This window comes from Nanorana parkeri, unplaced genomic scaffold, assembly GCF_000935625.1.
Source record: "Nanorana parkeri isolate BGI_ZX_2015 unplaced genomic scaffold, ASM93562v1 scaffold120, whole genome shotgun sequence".
Classification (NCBI taxonomy): Eukaryota; Metazoa; Chordata; class Amphibia; order Anura; family Dicroglossidae; genus Nanorana; species Nanorana parkeri.
The window spans coordinates 1,890,288-1,904,367 of NW_017306388.1; the positions used below are offsets into that span (position 1 = coordinate 1,890,288).

At 44.3% G+C, this 14,080-nt stretch overlaps 1 protein-coding gene across 1 annotated transcript; it reads right to left on the reverse strand.

Annotated features, from left to right (window-relative positions):
- Positions 1-69: 69 nt before the first annotated feature.
- On the reverse strand, positions 70-8,929 carry LOC108784587 (T-cell immunoglobulin and mucin domain-containing protein 4-like). Its single transcript, XM_018553438.1, has 6 exons — positions 8,737-8,929; positions 6,416-6,484; positions 5,575-5,636; positions 4,016-4,112; positions 1,491-1,527; positions 70-142 (listed from the first exon to the last, which is right to left on the reverse strand). The coding sequence occupies exons 1-6, from the start codon at positions 8,927-8,929 to the stop codon at positions 70-72; spliced, it is 531 nt and encodes a 176-aa protein (XP_018408940.1).
- Positions 8,930-14,080: the final 5,151 nt, after the last annotated feature.

The window sequence follows — 14,080 nt, forward strand, 5'->3', positions numbered from 1 at the left end:
CGGTGGTCCGAAATTGAACTGGTGGTGGAGTTTTATATCTTCTGTATAAGAAAAGTGTTTATAGTTCAATCATGTATAGATGTTATCCGTGGCTTGATTTCCTTCACTTCCCAGAACATCAATGTTGATCACTAATGCGTTGCTGTAAAATAAATAAATAGACAATAAAGCACAACTAAAATGTCAAGGCCTTAATTTTGTACCCCATGTAGCCCTGGCCGGCAGCCCTTAAAGGGTCAGGGGCCGCTCAGCCTGGACATTCCTAAAGCTACCCAGCAGTTTATTTCTCCTCCCCCAGGCCTTTTAATAGATAGCTCAGCCAGAAGAAAGTAGGAAAAGAGGTACAAATGGGAAAAGATGCAACATACAGACAGGAAGTTCCGGAGGAGAGAAGGAAGTATCCTCAGTATATGAGGGGGGAGTGTTATTTTGAAGACCAGAGCAGGACTGTGATTGGCTGCATTCCGTGACTGGAGTTTTAACTATGCCCATCACACCTTCCAATGGGGACACTAGTTATGCTGACCCTGATTGAGCCACTCATGGATCGAATGTCTGTCAAATCCTGCTTAATCAGCCGACATTCGATCCATATGTACCCCACTTTAGTAATACACCCATATAAATGCCATATCTTACCCTTAAAACCATATTCCGTGTGCCTGCCTACCCCACCCCTGCTAAAATAATAGTATTCACACATCTGATTGGTGACTGTAGCTAAAAATGGCTGCAGATATTTGGTGATCTTACCCCCCCCCCCCCCCCCATCCTGTGATTGGACAACAAAGGAGCAGAAGCCATCTTTGTGCTTTCCCTTACTGTAAGCATGTTAAAAGTGCTAGCTTAACTAGCACTGTGCAAAGCCATGGACTGTGTGACTAGCTTGGAATGCTGATCCCTTCTCTTCTTGACTTAGTACTGCTGCGCAGACGTTTACAGGAGGACGACATTAAGACATTCAAGTACGAATGCCAGTTTGTAAAAGTACATACTAGTGCGCAAAATAAAGAACCGGTGCTGAGCCCATGCAGACCAAAGCCACAGGTTCACTTTTATAGTTGCCCTCCTGTCTATACGAATCTTCCCTTTGCTCTCCTGCAGCTACTAGAGGGAGGATGCAGGATGCAGCACTGAGTGTCTAATCGCCAAGCGCCAGTGCTGTCCCATTGGGACAGAGGGCCCCGCCTATGCAATTTGGAGCCTTGTCCTGCATGGGGAAGGTGCAGGGTCTCTGATTTTTGATCACGCATGTATAACTAGATGAAATTCCTTTCTTTAAACAGTTGCCCAGTTTGTCTTTAGGGTGTAAATGTGAAATATACTGCACAGGAGAGAGAGTACTGCAAGATCTGTGTTTGACCAAGAACTATTCGTATTGTACAAATCATCCAATCAGATTAAAACCTGCCCTGGAAAATGTGAGACTGAAATCTGGTTTCTTGGACAACACAGACCTTATTTCACACATTTCCCAAACCTGTTATTACCTGTCTGCTTTAGTCTTTTTGGCTTTGTAGAATTTCCCTGTAGATACAAATAAAGTTTGTTGTAATGAAGAGCAAAAACATTTTATTACATTCACTATTATCTGACGTGTTATGCAGTTATACCAGCACACTGGCCATATGACTGCATGGCAAGCTTCACATGTGTCATACTGATGGGCTTTGGGACCCGTGTGGCCCTCTCACTCCTGCTTGTCAGCTTTGAGCAGTCTAAGAATTATTATTAAACAAGGCTCCATCTGTTCTTCAGGTAATAAAGACTACACTTCCTTTGGGAGTTTTGCAGTGGGTGGATTTGTGAATACAACTCCTGCTTTACTGACTGGTAAGAAAAGGGGGTTCCCAGAACATGGAATTAGTAATAAAGAGCGGCAGTACTCAGACACCAGGGACGTGCGGTCAGGGGAGGCAGAGCCTCATCTAGTATGAAGGAAAAAGGCGTCAGCTTCATGTCTGAATCCGACAGCTTTTTCTCCATTCAGAGCGGCTTGTTACAGGTTACACAGCAGGGAAATCCTCCCCATTATGTATGGAAATCCTCTCCGCTGTGTAACCTGTCATGGATGGAGCGCTGCCTGTTAATTACAGGCAGCGCTGCATCCAACCTTTGACAGGTAGTTAGGTTACACAGCAGCGGGCTTCCCCATTACTTGTGTAACCTAACTTGGTGAGGCAAGAGCTGTCACAGCCTCTACTCTGTGTTAGAGGCGTGATCTCTGTGTATGGCTTGGACCAATGGCAAAGCGCCATTGGTCCAAGCTGTCCAATCAAAAAAAGAAAAAAAAACCCACTGAGGCCATCGATCTCGATGCCTCAGCAGCGGCGAGCAAGTGAGGGACAGGGTGGCTCCTCCCTTCCTCCTCCCCACACAGCTTGGTTACCGAGCTGGGGCGGGGCTTCAGTATGATGGGACGGGGCTTCGGCGGGCTGGGGGATGCCTCACCCAGCACAGAAGGCACGGCACGTCACTGTCAGACACTACCTTCAACCAATTACATCAAAGATGCTGATTTTAAAGGAGAACTCCGCTCCGGCTGTGGAATGTCCCTCGGCGTTCTCATATCCAATGCAATTCAATGGACTTGTAATGGACGAGAGGAACGTCAGTGATACTTAGACTTGTTGTTTTTTCACACATTATGTCAACAAAGAGAATATTCTAAAGCTGAATGGTGTGTGGACAACATATCGTATAGTGTATGCTGTGGTGCCATCCACCAGTTGTTACAGCACCCCAAGGAATTTAGAAGAAGAGTGTATTGGTACGGAGTGCGGTGGAGATATTACTAATACTTAGAACCAATGATGTCACATGTGTGCCCCGTCCCCAGCGTCACAGGAGGGTGAAAATGGAACCTTCTCCATCCAGACCTGCAGCCTGCTTCCACAGGAGGCACTCTGATGGGGACACCTGGGGACTCTCTGATGTAAGGGGAATCTGATAGGCGGGGACACCTCATGTAAAAGGGGCACTCTGATGGGGACACCTGATCCCAGGGGACTCTCTGATGTAAGGGGAATCTGATGGGCAGGGACACCTGATGTAAAAGGGGCACTCTGATGGGGACACCTGATGTAAAAGGGGCACTCTGATGGGGACACCTGATGTAAAAGGGGCACTCTGATGGGGACACCTGATGTAAAAGGGGCACTCTGATGGGGACCCCTGATGTAAAAGGGGCACTCTGATGGGGACACCTGATGTAAGGGGTCACTCTGATGTAAGGGGACTCTCTGATGGGGACACCTGATTTAAGTTGGCATACTTGTGGGGACATCTCATGTAAGGAGGCACTCTAATGGGGATACCTGATTTAGGGAACAACTATATATACAGTATACAAGGATCTGAGTCAAGGAACAGACATGAGATTCGGAACTCTGCTGGGAGAACCTTTTACTGACTGAACCCCCTTGAATTTTAATTCAATACCCCTTCTATAGACGATCCCAGGGTACTTTGTATACAGCTACGGTAGTAGGTTTCAAAATGCTAGTGTTTGTAAACTTTATGCAGCCCTATTGTGTTGGGCAGTCATAGAGGACTTGGGGATTCTCTGATGTAAGGGGAAGTCATTGCAGACTTGGGGATTCTCTGATGTAAGGGGACACTCTGATGTAAGGGGACACCTGACGTTATGTAATCATGGTGTTTTGGTGCACATTAAAGTTTCTTTAGGGGGACGTGGCTCTGTGTGTTTTCTTCTTTGGTTGTGCATATTTGCAGTAGAATTCTTAGGTCTGGTGTAGTCTTTAAACAGGTCGTGGTTTGAGATGTGTCAGGCAGGATTTTAAGATAAAAAGAAAAGGTGTGAAGTACGCATGGTGACCAAAGAAAACATAAATCAGCTTTAACCAGCTTAGAGCCTATAGATGGGTGAAAGTTGCATTTTGCCCGGATCCTTCCACCAACAGACATGTTTACCACCAGCCCCAGTGTGATCTGTACTATTATCCCTTACACAAAGCATGAGGCATATTTTCAGTGTCAGTATAGAAGTTCTTACATGTGTATAGCATCAGTGACACCAGAAGGATGAAAAGAACCAGAGTGATAACATAAACGGCTACATTTTTAGGATCATCCTGTAATTTCTCAGATTCCTGGAAAAAAGAAAGAATATTTAAAGTTACCTTTTGTTGGCAAAAAAAGATATTTCTTTATTCTAAAAGCATTCCTCCAATCCTGAAGTAAATGCTTCACAATGTAATAATATATACTTTATGATGACCGTACTCATGAATCTGTCCCTACGTATCCTAGTGTCTGCATTCCAGTGACTGGATCAGAATTGACCAGACCGATCCCTACTCAGATTGTATGAGCATCCCACATTCCTAAAATGTACATCTGGGCAAAATACAACAAAAAATATACATGCGCAATACATATCCACAAAACAAGAAAACATTCACATTTCCCCAGGTTGGATCCCTTTAAAAATGCAGAAGGTACAGAAAATATACCTGTTGATCTGCCAGAAATCTACTGTGATTCTAACTCTAATTCTTTTAGCTGATAACGCTGTTTCTCCTGCCATGATACAACAAACAGCATTGTCAGCCCTTCTGAGTTCTCCCCTGATGGACTACAGAGTACCTAACCTTGTGCTACGGAGATAAGTAGAGGGGGAGAGGCAGGGGTGTATCTACTGCAAGGCAAACTAGGCATTTGCCTAGGGCGGCACTTTCCAGGGGGGTGGCAGAAAACGCCACCCAAACCAATGAGGTGGACTAGGCCGGACTTGCCCTTGAGCATACTGGGCACTTGCCCAGTGGGCTGAGGCTGGGCGGCACAGAATCAGGCAAAGAGGCAAACTAGGCCGCCCTAAGAGCGGCTGCCTAATTATAGAGCTGTCTGGTGGAGGGGAGGGTCCAGTGAGATGCGGTCCAGCTTGCTTTGTACAGGAGGTGGAGGAGAAGCAGCGGGTGGCTCGGGGGTGGCCATAGCATGTGATCTGATGGTGGGATGTCCCAGAAGCAGGCTGGGGACTGCAATGTATACTGTTGGTACTGATGGCACTTCGAGCTGCACATGTATGCAGGGAAAGGGACTATGCAGAGCCCACCTGAGACCGTGTACAGCTCTCCTGAGACCCCGTGTGGGCTATATCCAGTGACTGACAGGTTGCACAAAATGTCCTAAACAGGATGGGGGGGGGAAAATTTAGATTGAGGGGGGTGCCTGAGTTTAGTCTTGCCTAGAGCAGCACAAAACCAAAATACACCACTGGGGAGAGGTACTGTAGTCCAGCAGGAGAGAACTCAGGCAGGAATGACAACACTGCTTAGGATTTTAGTGCAGCAGAGGTAGCTTTGTCATCTAACTGCAAGACGTTAGGAGCTCGAGGATTTTGGGCAGATCATTAGGCATTGTTCTGCACTCGCAGCTTTTTAAACAGACAAAACATGGGGAACGCACATGTATTGTAGAGTCATACTGAATATTTTTTTATAATTTCCCTGGAGATAAACATGAAGTGACCCTATGCTTTGCCCATGCAGGACATGTTACTATAAACATTTTCAGGTTGAGAATTTTCCAAGTAACAAATTGTATTTTTACCTCCGAGCCTATAAATGTCGTCTTCACAGTTATTGTTGTGAATGTGCCGGAGGTGTTCACATCTAAAGGTATAAATGACATCAAACATATATTAATGTAAATGATTAACATTATGTTATTGTAAGCGTGTCACTGCTGCCAACCTTAGAAATGAATAAAGAGGAATTTGATTTACAGGAACTCCACTAAAGAATGGACAAATGTGTGTATATCATTCAGACTGCATACGCTGGGGAACTCACAAACACATTATTTGGTGTTCCAACACAGGTGCACAGAATGGTTCTCCGTATACACAGAAGACCCTATACAAGAAGATGAAACAACCACATAATATCACCCCCATGGCCCCGTGTCAAAACCTTTATTAAAACCTAACTGCAGACAAATTTGTTTTTCAAGCATTTATTTCTGTCTTTGACCCTAATGGGGGGATTCTCCAACACTACCAGTCCCTGTGACACCCTTATGAAATGGGGGAAGTAATTGTCCCGTAGCCTTACAAGCCTCTGGACAGCACTAAAAATACTGACAGACTTTTCAACCCTTCACCACTCAGCAAAAATGTTTTATTTTGTCCTTTTCCCTGTGGAGAAATATTCCATCACTTCCTATCCGGAGAGGAACGGAGGGGAAATCTCCCCAGTTAGGACACAGATGTTAGCCAGAGGTGGGCTTCCAGGAGACTCTGCTCAGGGAGGAGTGACAGTGCCAGCCCCATCCCACCCTCCAGCAATGTATATTCACCGATCAGCACTCTCTTGTTGTCTATCTGCTGCAGGACTTCAACCAGTGTCTGTGGTGTTCCCCAGGTGGAAGGTGTCAGGCCAAGCCACATTACCTGTATTGGATGTTTCTTCCCTTCTTGTAGTGACTTGTTCTGTAACACGTGTAGTGTCTTCATACCTTTCTATAAAGAGAGAGTAGAAGAAGTGTTAACAATTCTTGTTGCTATAGGAAAACAGTGGGCCTACATGCTGATACTTCTTACAGTGGAAGTCTTACTGTCTATTCTGCCCTCTCGAAGTTGTGGACTAATGAGGGCAAAGTTGTACTTATATTTAAATCCTGATGTCTGTTGTCAAGGAAATCATGCCCATGGTGACAAAACTGAGTTTTGGTGGATGAGAAATGAGGAGAGAGCTTATTTTGGGAAAGTAAAACCAGCTGTGATAGTGCAATACCCCTGACTATCACTAGAGGGTATTGAATGTAGCTGTCTGAACACAGGCAGGCAGATAGAAATCCTGCATACAATCTAGTGCACTCTACAGGCTATGGAGAAGCCAAGTAATTACCACACAATTCTGTTATTCCTCAAGCTATCCTGCGAGCTAGAATCCTTGTGTTATCACTTTTCCCACTGCCCAGACACACACCAGACAAATGGCCTATGGTAGCTTGCCACCACCTGCAGTTTCTCAGCTGAATGGTCTGCCAGGCAACCATACAGATACTTGTCTGGCAGATACTACACACTGACACTAATCTTCATGCAATCAGCAGTCACACAATGCAATGTCGTACAGCTTAGCAATTAACTTCTGACCGAGCATACAGACATTGGTAACACAATGCAACAGTCTTCCTAGGAGTATGAATTCTTAACTTAGTACGCAGAAGCCACACAATATGCCTTCTTCAGAACAGGCTCCATACAAAATACCCTGTTCATTTTCATGCTACTCTAAGGGTCCCCACACACCTTACGATTATCGTACGATAATCGCGGGAAATCCCGCGATCGTACGATGATCGTAAGGTGTGTGGAAGCCGTGCGACCTCTACTACTGTAAGGTCGCACGACTTTAAACTTACGGACATGTTCGAAAACCCGCCGAGCATCGTACGATGTTCGGTGGGTTTGTGGCATGTCCGTACGATAACAGCCGTACGGGCCGGTGTGCGCAAGCGCACACTGCCTGTTCGGCATTGCGGTCATCGGAAGCCCGCCCCTCAGGGGGCGTGGCTTGCGATCATCGCAAGTACGATCTGCCTATGGAACATAGGCAGATCGTACGTTTTTTTAAGTACCTTACAACCATCGCAAGACAAAAGTCTTGCGATGGTTGTAAGGTGTGTGCCCAGCCTGACCCTTGACCAATCACCTCTTGAGGTACAAACTCACTGTGGCCATTATAATGGCTGGGTCAGAGTTCGGATTTCTGACACCAGGACATCATCCCAATCACAGCAAGTGCAAACACTGCATGACTATTTGGGGTCCACATATCTGGTCTGTTGGTCCCTGGGCAGTTCTGTTCAACCAGGACAAACCATTTTGCAACTGTATAGAGAGAAAAAGATCATCTCTCTACGACTAATATTTTGGACTTTATTAGAGATAAAACATAATCCATCTGATCTTTGGAACATGACAATCAGTTGCAGACAGTTCAGTGCCCAGCTGTGTAGATGGAGGAATCTCCCACTGGGCCAAGCTTCAGTATCTTGCTAGTTGGCCCCGCTGGCTCTCAAAACACCTGACAAATCTGATTGGATGCAGGCATTGTTCATGTAATGTGAGAGCCAGCGGGGCCGACTAGTATGATACTGAAGCTTGGCCCAGTGGGAGATTCCTCCATCCACATAGTTTAGCGTAGATGGAGGAATCTGTTGCACTTTTTCCATCTGACCACAGAAAATTGGCAGATAATCTATAGGTGTATGGCCAGCTTTGGGGGCCATTTACATCATGTCCGGATCATCTCCAGACCAGACCAGATTGTTTCCGGACCCAAAATGCATCCTAATGTATCCCTATTCTATTTCTGGCCTCTGTTCACACGTTCCAGACCAGAAAAGAAAATACTGCTTATCCTTATCTATTTTCCTAAAAGCATACAAACGCACTGCAACACACCTGTAAGACCATTTTATGCAAAAAAAATATTAAAAATGTAAAAAATTCCAAACGCTGTAAAAACGCGACAAAAACGCAATGCACTGCGTTTCAGATCTGGTCCGGAAAATGGTGTGAACCTGCCCATACTGTGAACATTTGTCTAACTATTGACCATTACAGTTATAAATATATGTGATATTAACTCACTCTATTTTATTATCACATCTGTCTCAGCAATTACTAAGTGATTATCTGTAATCTGTATATTATAGAATTTATAAAATCATTTTGACTGAGAATATAAAGGTGACACTTACTGATTATCTTCACATCAATGTTTTCTTTTAAGTCATTGAACCATCCAGGGATGTCCACCCGACAGCAGTATGTTCCTCCATCTTTCTCGCTCACAACAGTGAGGGTCAGTGACACGTCCCCCTGTGTTATGTTCCCCAGTAATTGATATGTGTCAGATTTTCTCCAGGTCACTTTGCTGCCATCAGTCTGCATGATAAGTTCATTACACCCAGAACTTGGACATGTACCTCGTCCCCAGCACATGCTGTGTGTGAGTTTATGAACAGTATAGTGACAGGGAAGGGTTATTGTATCACCTACTGATCCTGTCACATGTTCAGCTCTTCCTGACCAAGCTGCAGAGAAAAACAAAGAGATATCAGTATTCTCTACAGCTTAGTAGGGGATCATATGTATATTTTTGGCAGTTAAAGCGTACGTATCTAAACCCAAAAACCCAAATTGAATATATTGCAGCTTGCCACAGGCAGACATACTTGAAGTCCAGCCTGTGTGACAAGCATGGCTCCCCTTGTAGATACATTGACATGATGGAGATGTATTGTGTTACCAGGTGAAAAAGGCGAAAAATCCTGAAGAAAAAAAACAACTAATGGTTAAGAGGGCAACTTGAATACGAGGCCCACTTCCATGTCAATGCGGCAACCATTAATTTTTATGCCAAATATGGTGTTTTGTGTCTTTATTTATTATAGTGGTATATAAGTGTTGCCTGCAGTCCCATGCACCCACCATATCTAGTGACCGGTAAGCTGTAATAGTTTAAATATTGGTTTCTGGATTTAGATACATTTTAATTAAAATTATAATGAATATTTGGGGGGGGGGGGGGGAGTACTGTCTCCTTGCAGCTCTGCTCTTCTCATATACACCCCCCTTTGCTTCTTAAAAGAGAACTATGGGGTAAGTGTTTTCCCCCATAGTTCTCTTCATAGTCACGGGAGGACATACAACCTCCTCCTGTGACCCAAAGCTCAGTATATGGCAGGCAATAGCCCGCCATATACTGAGAGCGCCGCAGCCGGGACGGATCCCGACAATACTGTCGAGATCCACCCAGCTGCGTGAGTGACAGCTGGCTCTGCCTATCTAGAGGCAGAGCCAGCTGTACCCGCCCCACCCCCGTCCGTTCCCAGGGGCGTATCTGCCGCGAGGCAAACAAGGCGTTTGCCTGGAGCGGCAGATTCCCTGAGAGCGGCCCTTGCTGTGGTTCTCTCCCCTTGATACATTTTATTTATCAAGGGAAGAGAACCGGAGGCTATCGTAGCGGCGGGGACGAGGACGGCGGGCTAGTTCCTCCACTTAGCGCTGGAGGCTCGGAGAGGGGAGGGGGGAAATCGCCGCAGGGAGCAGTGACAACCAGTCACGGCTCACTGCAGGGAGATGATCAAGAAGTGAGCGGATCGGTGCATGTTTCTGCTTACTTCCCAATCGATAGAGCCGACCAGTCACAGGTCTTCTTTGTCACAGGTCGGCTCTAACTATGAGGATGAGTGAAAATCACTTACCTCATAGATCCCCTTTAATGAATGGCAGATGCATACATGACATCTAATAGATGGACATTATAGATGCACACACACACAACACCTGGCCTTGCCTCTGCTGATTGCAGCAATATCCTTATACCAATGGTTGGGCCATTGTACAGGTATCTTCTCTTATCTCCTCCTGCCTGTACGGCCACTATGGCAGTGTCTGGCCCCATACAGCCGCCTAGACTTTTTGCAGTGATTGAGTGTCCTTGTACCTGTACTGGGGACCTAGAAGGCACACAGTGGGCACAGGTAATCATCAGCTTAGTTTTTGTGCGGGATGTAGCAGCGGCAGAATTTGGGGGCTATCTGCAGGGGGTTTGTATCTTTCCCTTGTGATTGTTTGGGTTTCTTCTACCTACTCTGGCTTCCTTCCACACTCCAAAGACATGCTGATAGGTTAACTGGCTGTTGTCTAAATTGGGCCTAGTGTGGGTCTAAAAAATGTAACTGCTGCCTCCTATGGCTAGTGCAACTCTGGTACACATATCAGACATGGAGCCAGAGAAAAGTACATTTCCAAGGTTAGAAGTGCACCAGACATTGTAACACGGTCATGGTCTTGTTTATCTCAGCTGTTCCAGGAGAGAGCCAGAGGGGACATTACTGGATATTTGGACTTTATAAATACATGGAAACATAGTCCCTGCCCCTGGAAGAACTAATCCTTATGTTTTATTCTTTTAAATATGGATGCTTTAATATTATCTCAAAAACTGAAACAAAGACTTAAAAAGTCCGGTTATTTGCTTGGGGGTGTTTTTCCTTTCATAACTAGTGCAATTTTATGTTCCTATTTTCATTTAGTCTTAACTACTTAATAAATCCTTTCTATTTTATTGCTGGGTGAAAAAAAAGAATAGACACTTGTTTCTCTCAGGGCTAGTTCACACCAGATGCAGTTGTGATGCAGTCCGTTCAGTTTGGCTGCTGCAGCCAATACATCACAATGCTTTTTCTATGGGATTTCTGGTGCTCTATTCACACCAGTGCAGTCTGTTCCGATGCAGTCAGAAAAAATACTGTCCGTTAGGGCTGCAACAACTAATCGACATAATCGATTATAAGCGATTATTGAAAAAGTTGTCAACTTTTTCAATCATCGATTAATCGGCTTCTGGTTAGTTGGCCCTGTTCACGGCTCCACTCAAGCTGCGCGCCGCACCTCCTCTCGCTCGCCGCTGCCAGACATGCCCGCACCCATGCTCCACACGCCGCACCTCCTCCCCGCCTCACGCCCCCCTGCCTTTCACATCCACGATTTGCACAGGGACGCGGAGAGAAGAAGTAAGGAGGAGCAGGTGTGGGGGACGACAATCCACCCGATAGACAGGCCCTATTCTCAGAAGCAAGTTGCTGGAAGATTGCTCAGGTAAGCTTGCACTCATGGTGCTCTATAATGTATTGCTGGTATTTGTATTCCACTATAGCTGATGGTACATTGTGCTATATATTATACAGAGTAATACAAATCTCACCAATAGTACATTATACACTGTATGTATAATGTACTATTGCTGGGTTTTGTAGTCCTCTATAGCTAGTGGTATTCGGCATTGCACCACTGTATAATGTACTATTGCTGGGTTTTGTAGTCCTCTATAGCTAGTGGTATTCGGCATTGCACCACTGTATAATGTACTATTGCTGGGTTTTGTAGTCCTCTATAGCTAGTGGTATTCGGCATTGCACCACTGTATAATGTACTATTGCTGGGTTTTGTAGTCCTCTATAGCTAGTGGTATTCGGCATTGCACCACTGTATAATGTACTATTGCTGGGATTTGTAGTCCTCTATACAGCGCAATGCAGAATACCGCCAGCTATAATGTATTGCTGGGATTTGTTGTACTCCTCTGTAGCTGGTGGTATTCTGTATTGTGCTGTATAATGTACTATTGCTGGGATTTGTAGTCCTCTATAGCCGGTGCCATTCTGCATTCATTGCTATATAGTTTTACACTTTTTTCATTTCACTATATTGCACACCACACTTTTTTTTTCTTATTTACTATCACTGCTCCAAGCTTGCTCCCGTGATGGACTACAATCTCAATACAAACTAGTAGCTCATCACTGGAGCCATTTTTTAAAATGTATTTTATTTTTTATCCGATTAATCGAACTCAATAATCGGCTAACTAATCGATTTTGAAAATAATCGTTAGCTGCAGCTCTACTGCTCGTCCTATTTGAGCTGCAATGAATTGCACCAGAACGCATTAAAACCACATGCAAATGCACTGGAACACACCTGAAATCCTATTATAAGCAAAAAAAAGATCAAAAACGCAACAATCGCGGTAAAAACGCATCGCATTGCAGCTGCGCAGACACATACAGTTCTGGTGTGAACTAGCCCTCAGGGTATAATGGAAAAAAAGGAACTAGTTGGGTTAGAATTGCAGCATGCTGCACTTTAGGTCCGGGAAGGTTATAGAACGTTGATGAAGTCTGGTGTTGCAGTTTACTTTCTCCATTTAGGGACACAAAAGAGTTATACACTAGATCAGGAAGCACAATATGTCAATGAGAACATTTACACCGAGAATAAAGAAACACATTGATACAAATCGTCATCAGGAAATAGAAATATCAGCACTATTATCTCAAGCTTATTTACGATGGTGAATGCTTACTAACATTCAATACTCACCATTCAGATGAAAGAGAGAGAAGCAAATGACATAAGCAATCATTGTTTGGTCCTGCAGGTTCCCAGCTACCCCAGAGACACTTATCATTGTACGAGACCCTGTGTAGTCTGACTCTGAACTCACTTCTCACATTGTCTGCCTTCTGTGAAGAAACCCTTCCTCCTACAAGTATTGTATGACAAAGTGTTCCCTATTACTTCTGCTACTGCACCACAAAATATGAAGATACCGAAATACAGAGACCACTGACTTTACATCCTCACCAAGCATCACTTAAATGTCATTATGACTATTCATTCTCTGTCATCTTTGAGACAAATTAGATATTTGGTTTCCTGCACAAAAACTTGTTATATCTCACTGCAAGGGTGGCCCTAATCTAGGGTGGCCCTACTGCACAGAAAAGGGTGGCCCTAATCTATTTCAAAGAGGACTCTTGCATGTTCTGTGTGATATTAATGGTTTAATACTAAAGTGAAGTTAAGCCTCTCCTCTCCTTTTCTTTTTAAACTAGCAAAAGTGTGCCAGTTCCAGAATGGGAAAGTTTGGGAATTAAAAAAAAATGCTAAAGAAGTGTTTTCATGGCCAGTATTAGCAGGAGAAGAGTGTGGAGGGTATGACCAGAGCCGGATTTACTCTCCCTGCCGCCCCAAAGCCAGGTTCTGCGATGCACCCCCACCCCCCTTCCCATCAATGGAGAATGGCAACCAGATGGCAGGGCGGCGCGGTTAGTGTAATTTAATTTTACTGTTTCTTTATTTTTTTAACCTTTTTATCACTTTTTTATTTTTTTATTTAATTATTTCTTCTTTTTTTTAATTTTTATTTATTTAATATTTTTTTATCCATTTTATTTTTTTTTAGATTTTTATTTATCTTATTTACTTTTTTTATAATTTTTTATCTTATTATTGTTTATTTTTCATAATTATTTTATTTTTTTTGCAGGAGAGGAGTGTAGCGGGTATGACAAAGGGCCTTATGTGCAGGAGAGGAGTATAGCGGGTATGACAAAGGACAGTATGTGCAGGAGAGGAGTGTGGAGGGTATGACAAAGGACAGTATGTGCAGGAGAGGAGTGTGGAGGGTATGACAAAGGACAGTATGTGCAGGAGAGGAGTGTGGAGGGTATGACAAAGGACAGTATGTGC

What these genes read in the sequence shown, in the direction of transcription:
- LOC108784587 (XM_018553438.1), bottom strand. Translation starts at nt 8,929, where the DNA reads ATGCAGACTGATGGCAGCAAAGTGACCTGGAGAAAATCTGACACATAT. An exon ending in CATTGATGTGAAGATAATCA is followed by an intron (nt 6,485 to 8,736) that starts GTAAGTGTCACC and finishes CTCTCTTTATAG; the next exon opens with AAAGGTATGAAGACACTACA. An exon ending in CGACATTTATAGGCTCGGAG is followed by an intron (nt 4,113 to 5,574) that starts GTAAAAATACAA and finishes TCTTTTTTCCAG; the next exon opens with GAATCTGAGAAATTACAGGA.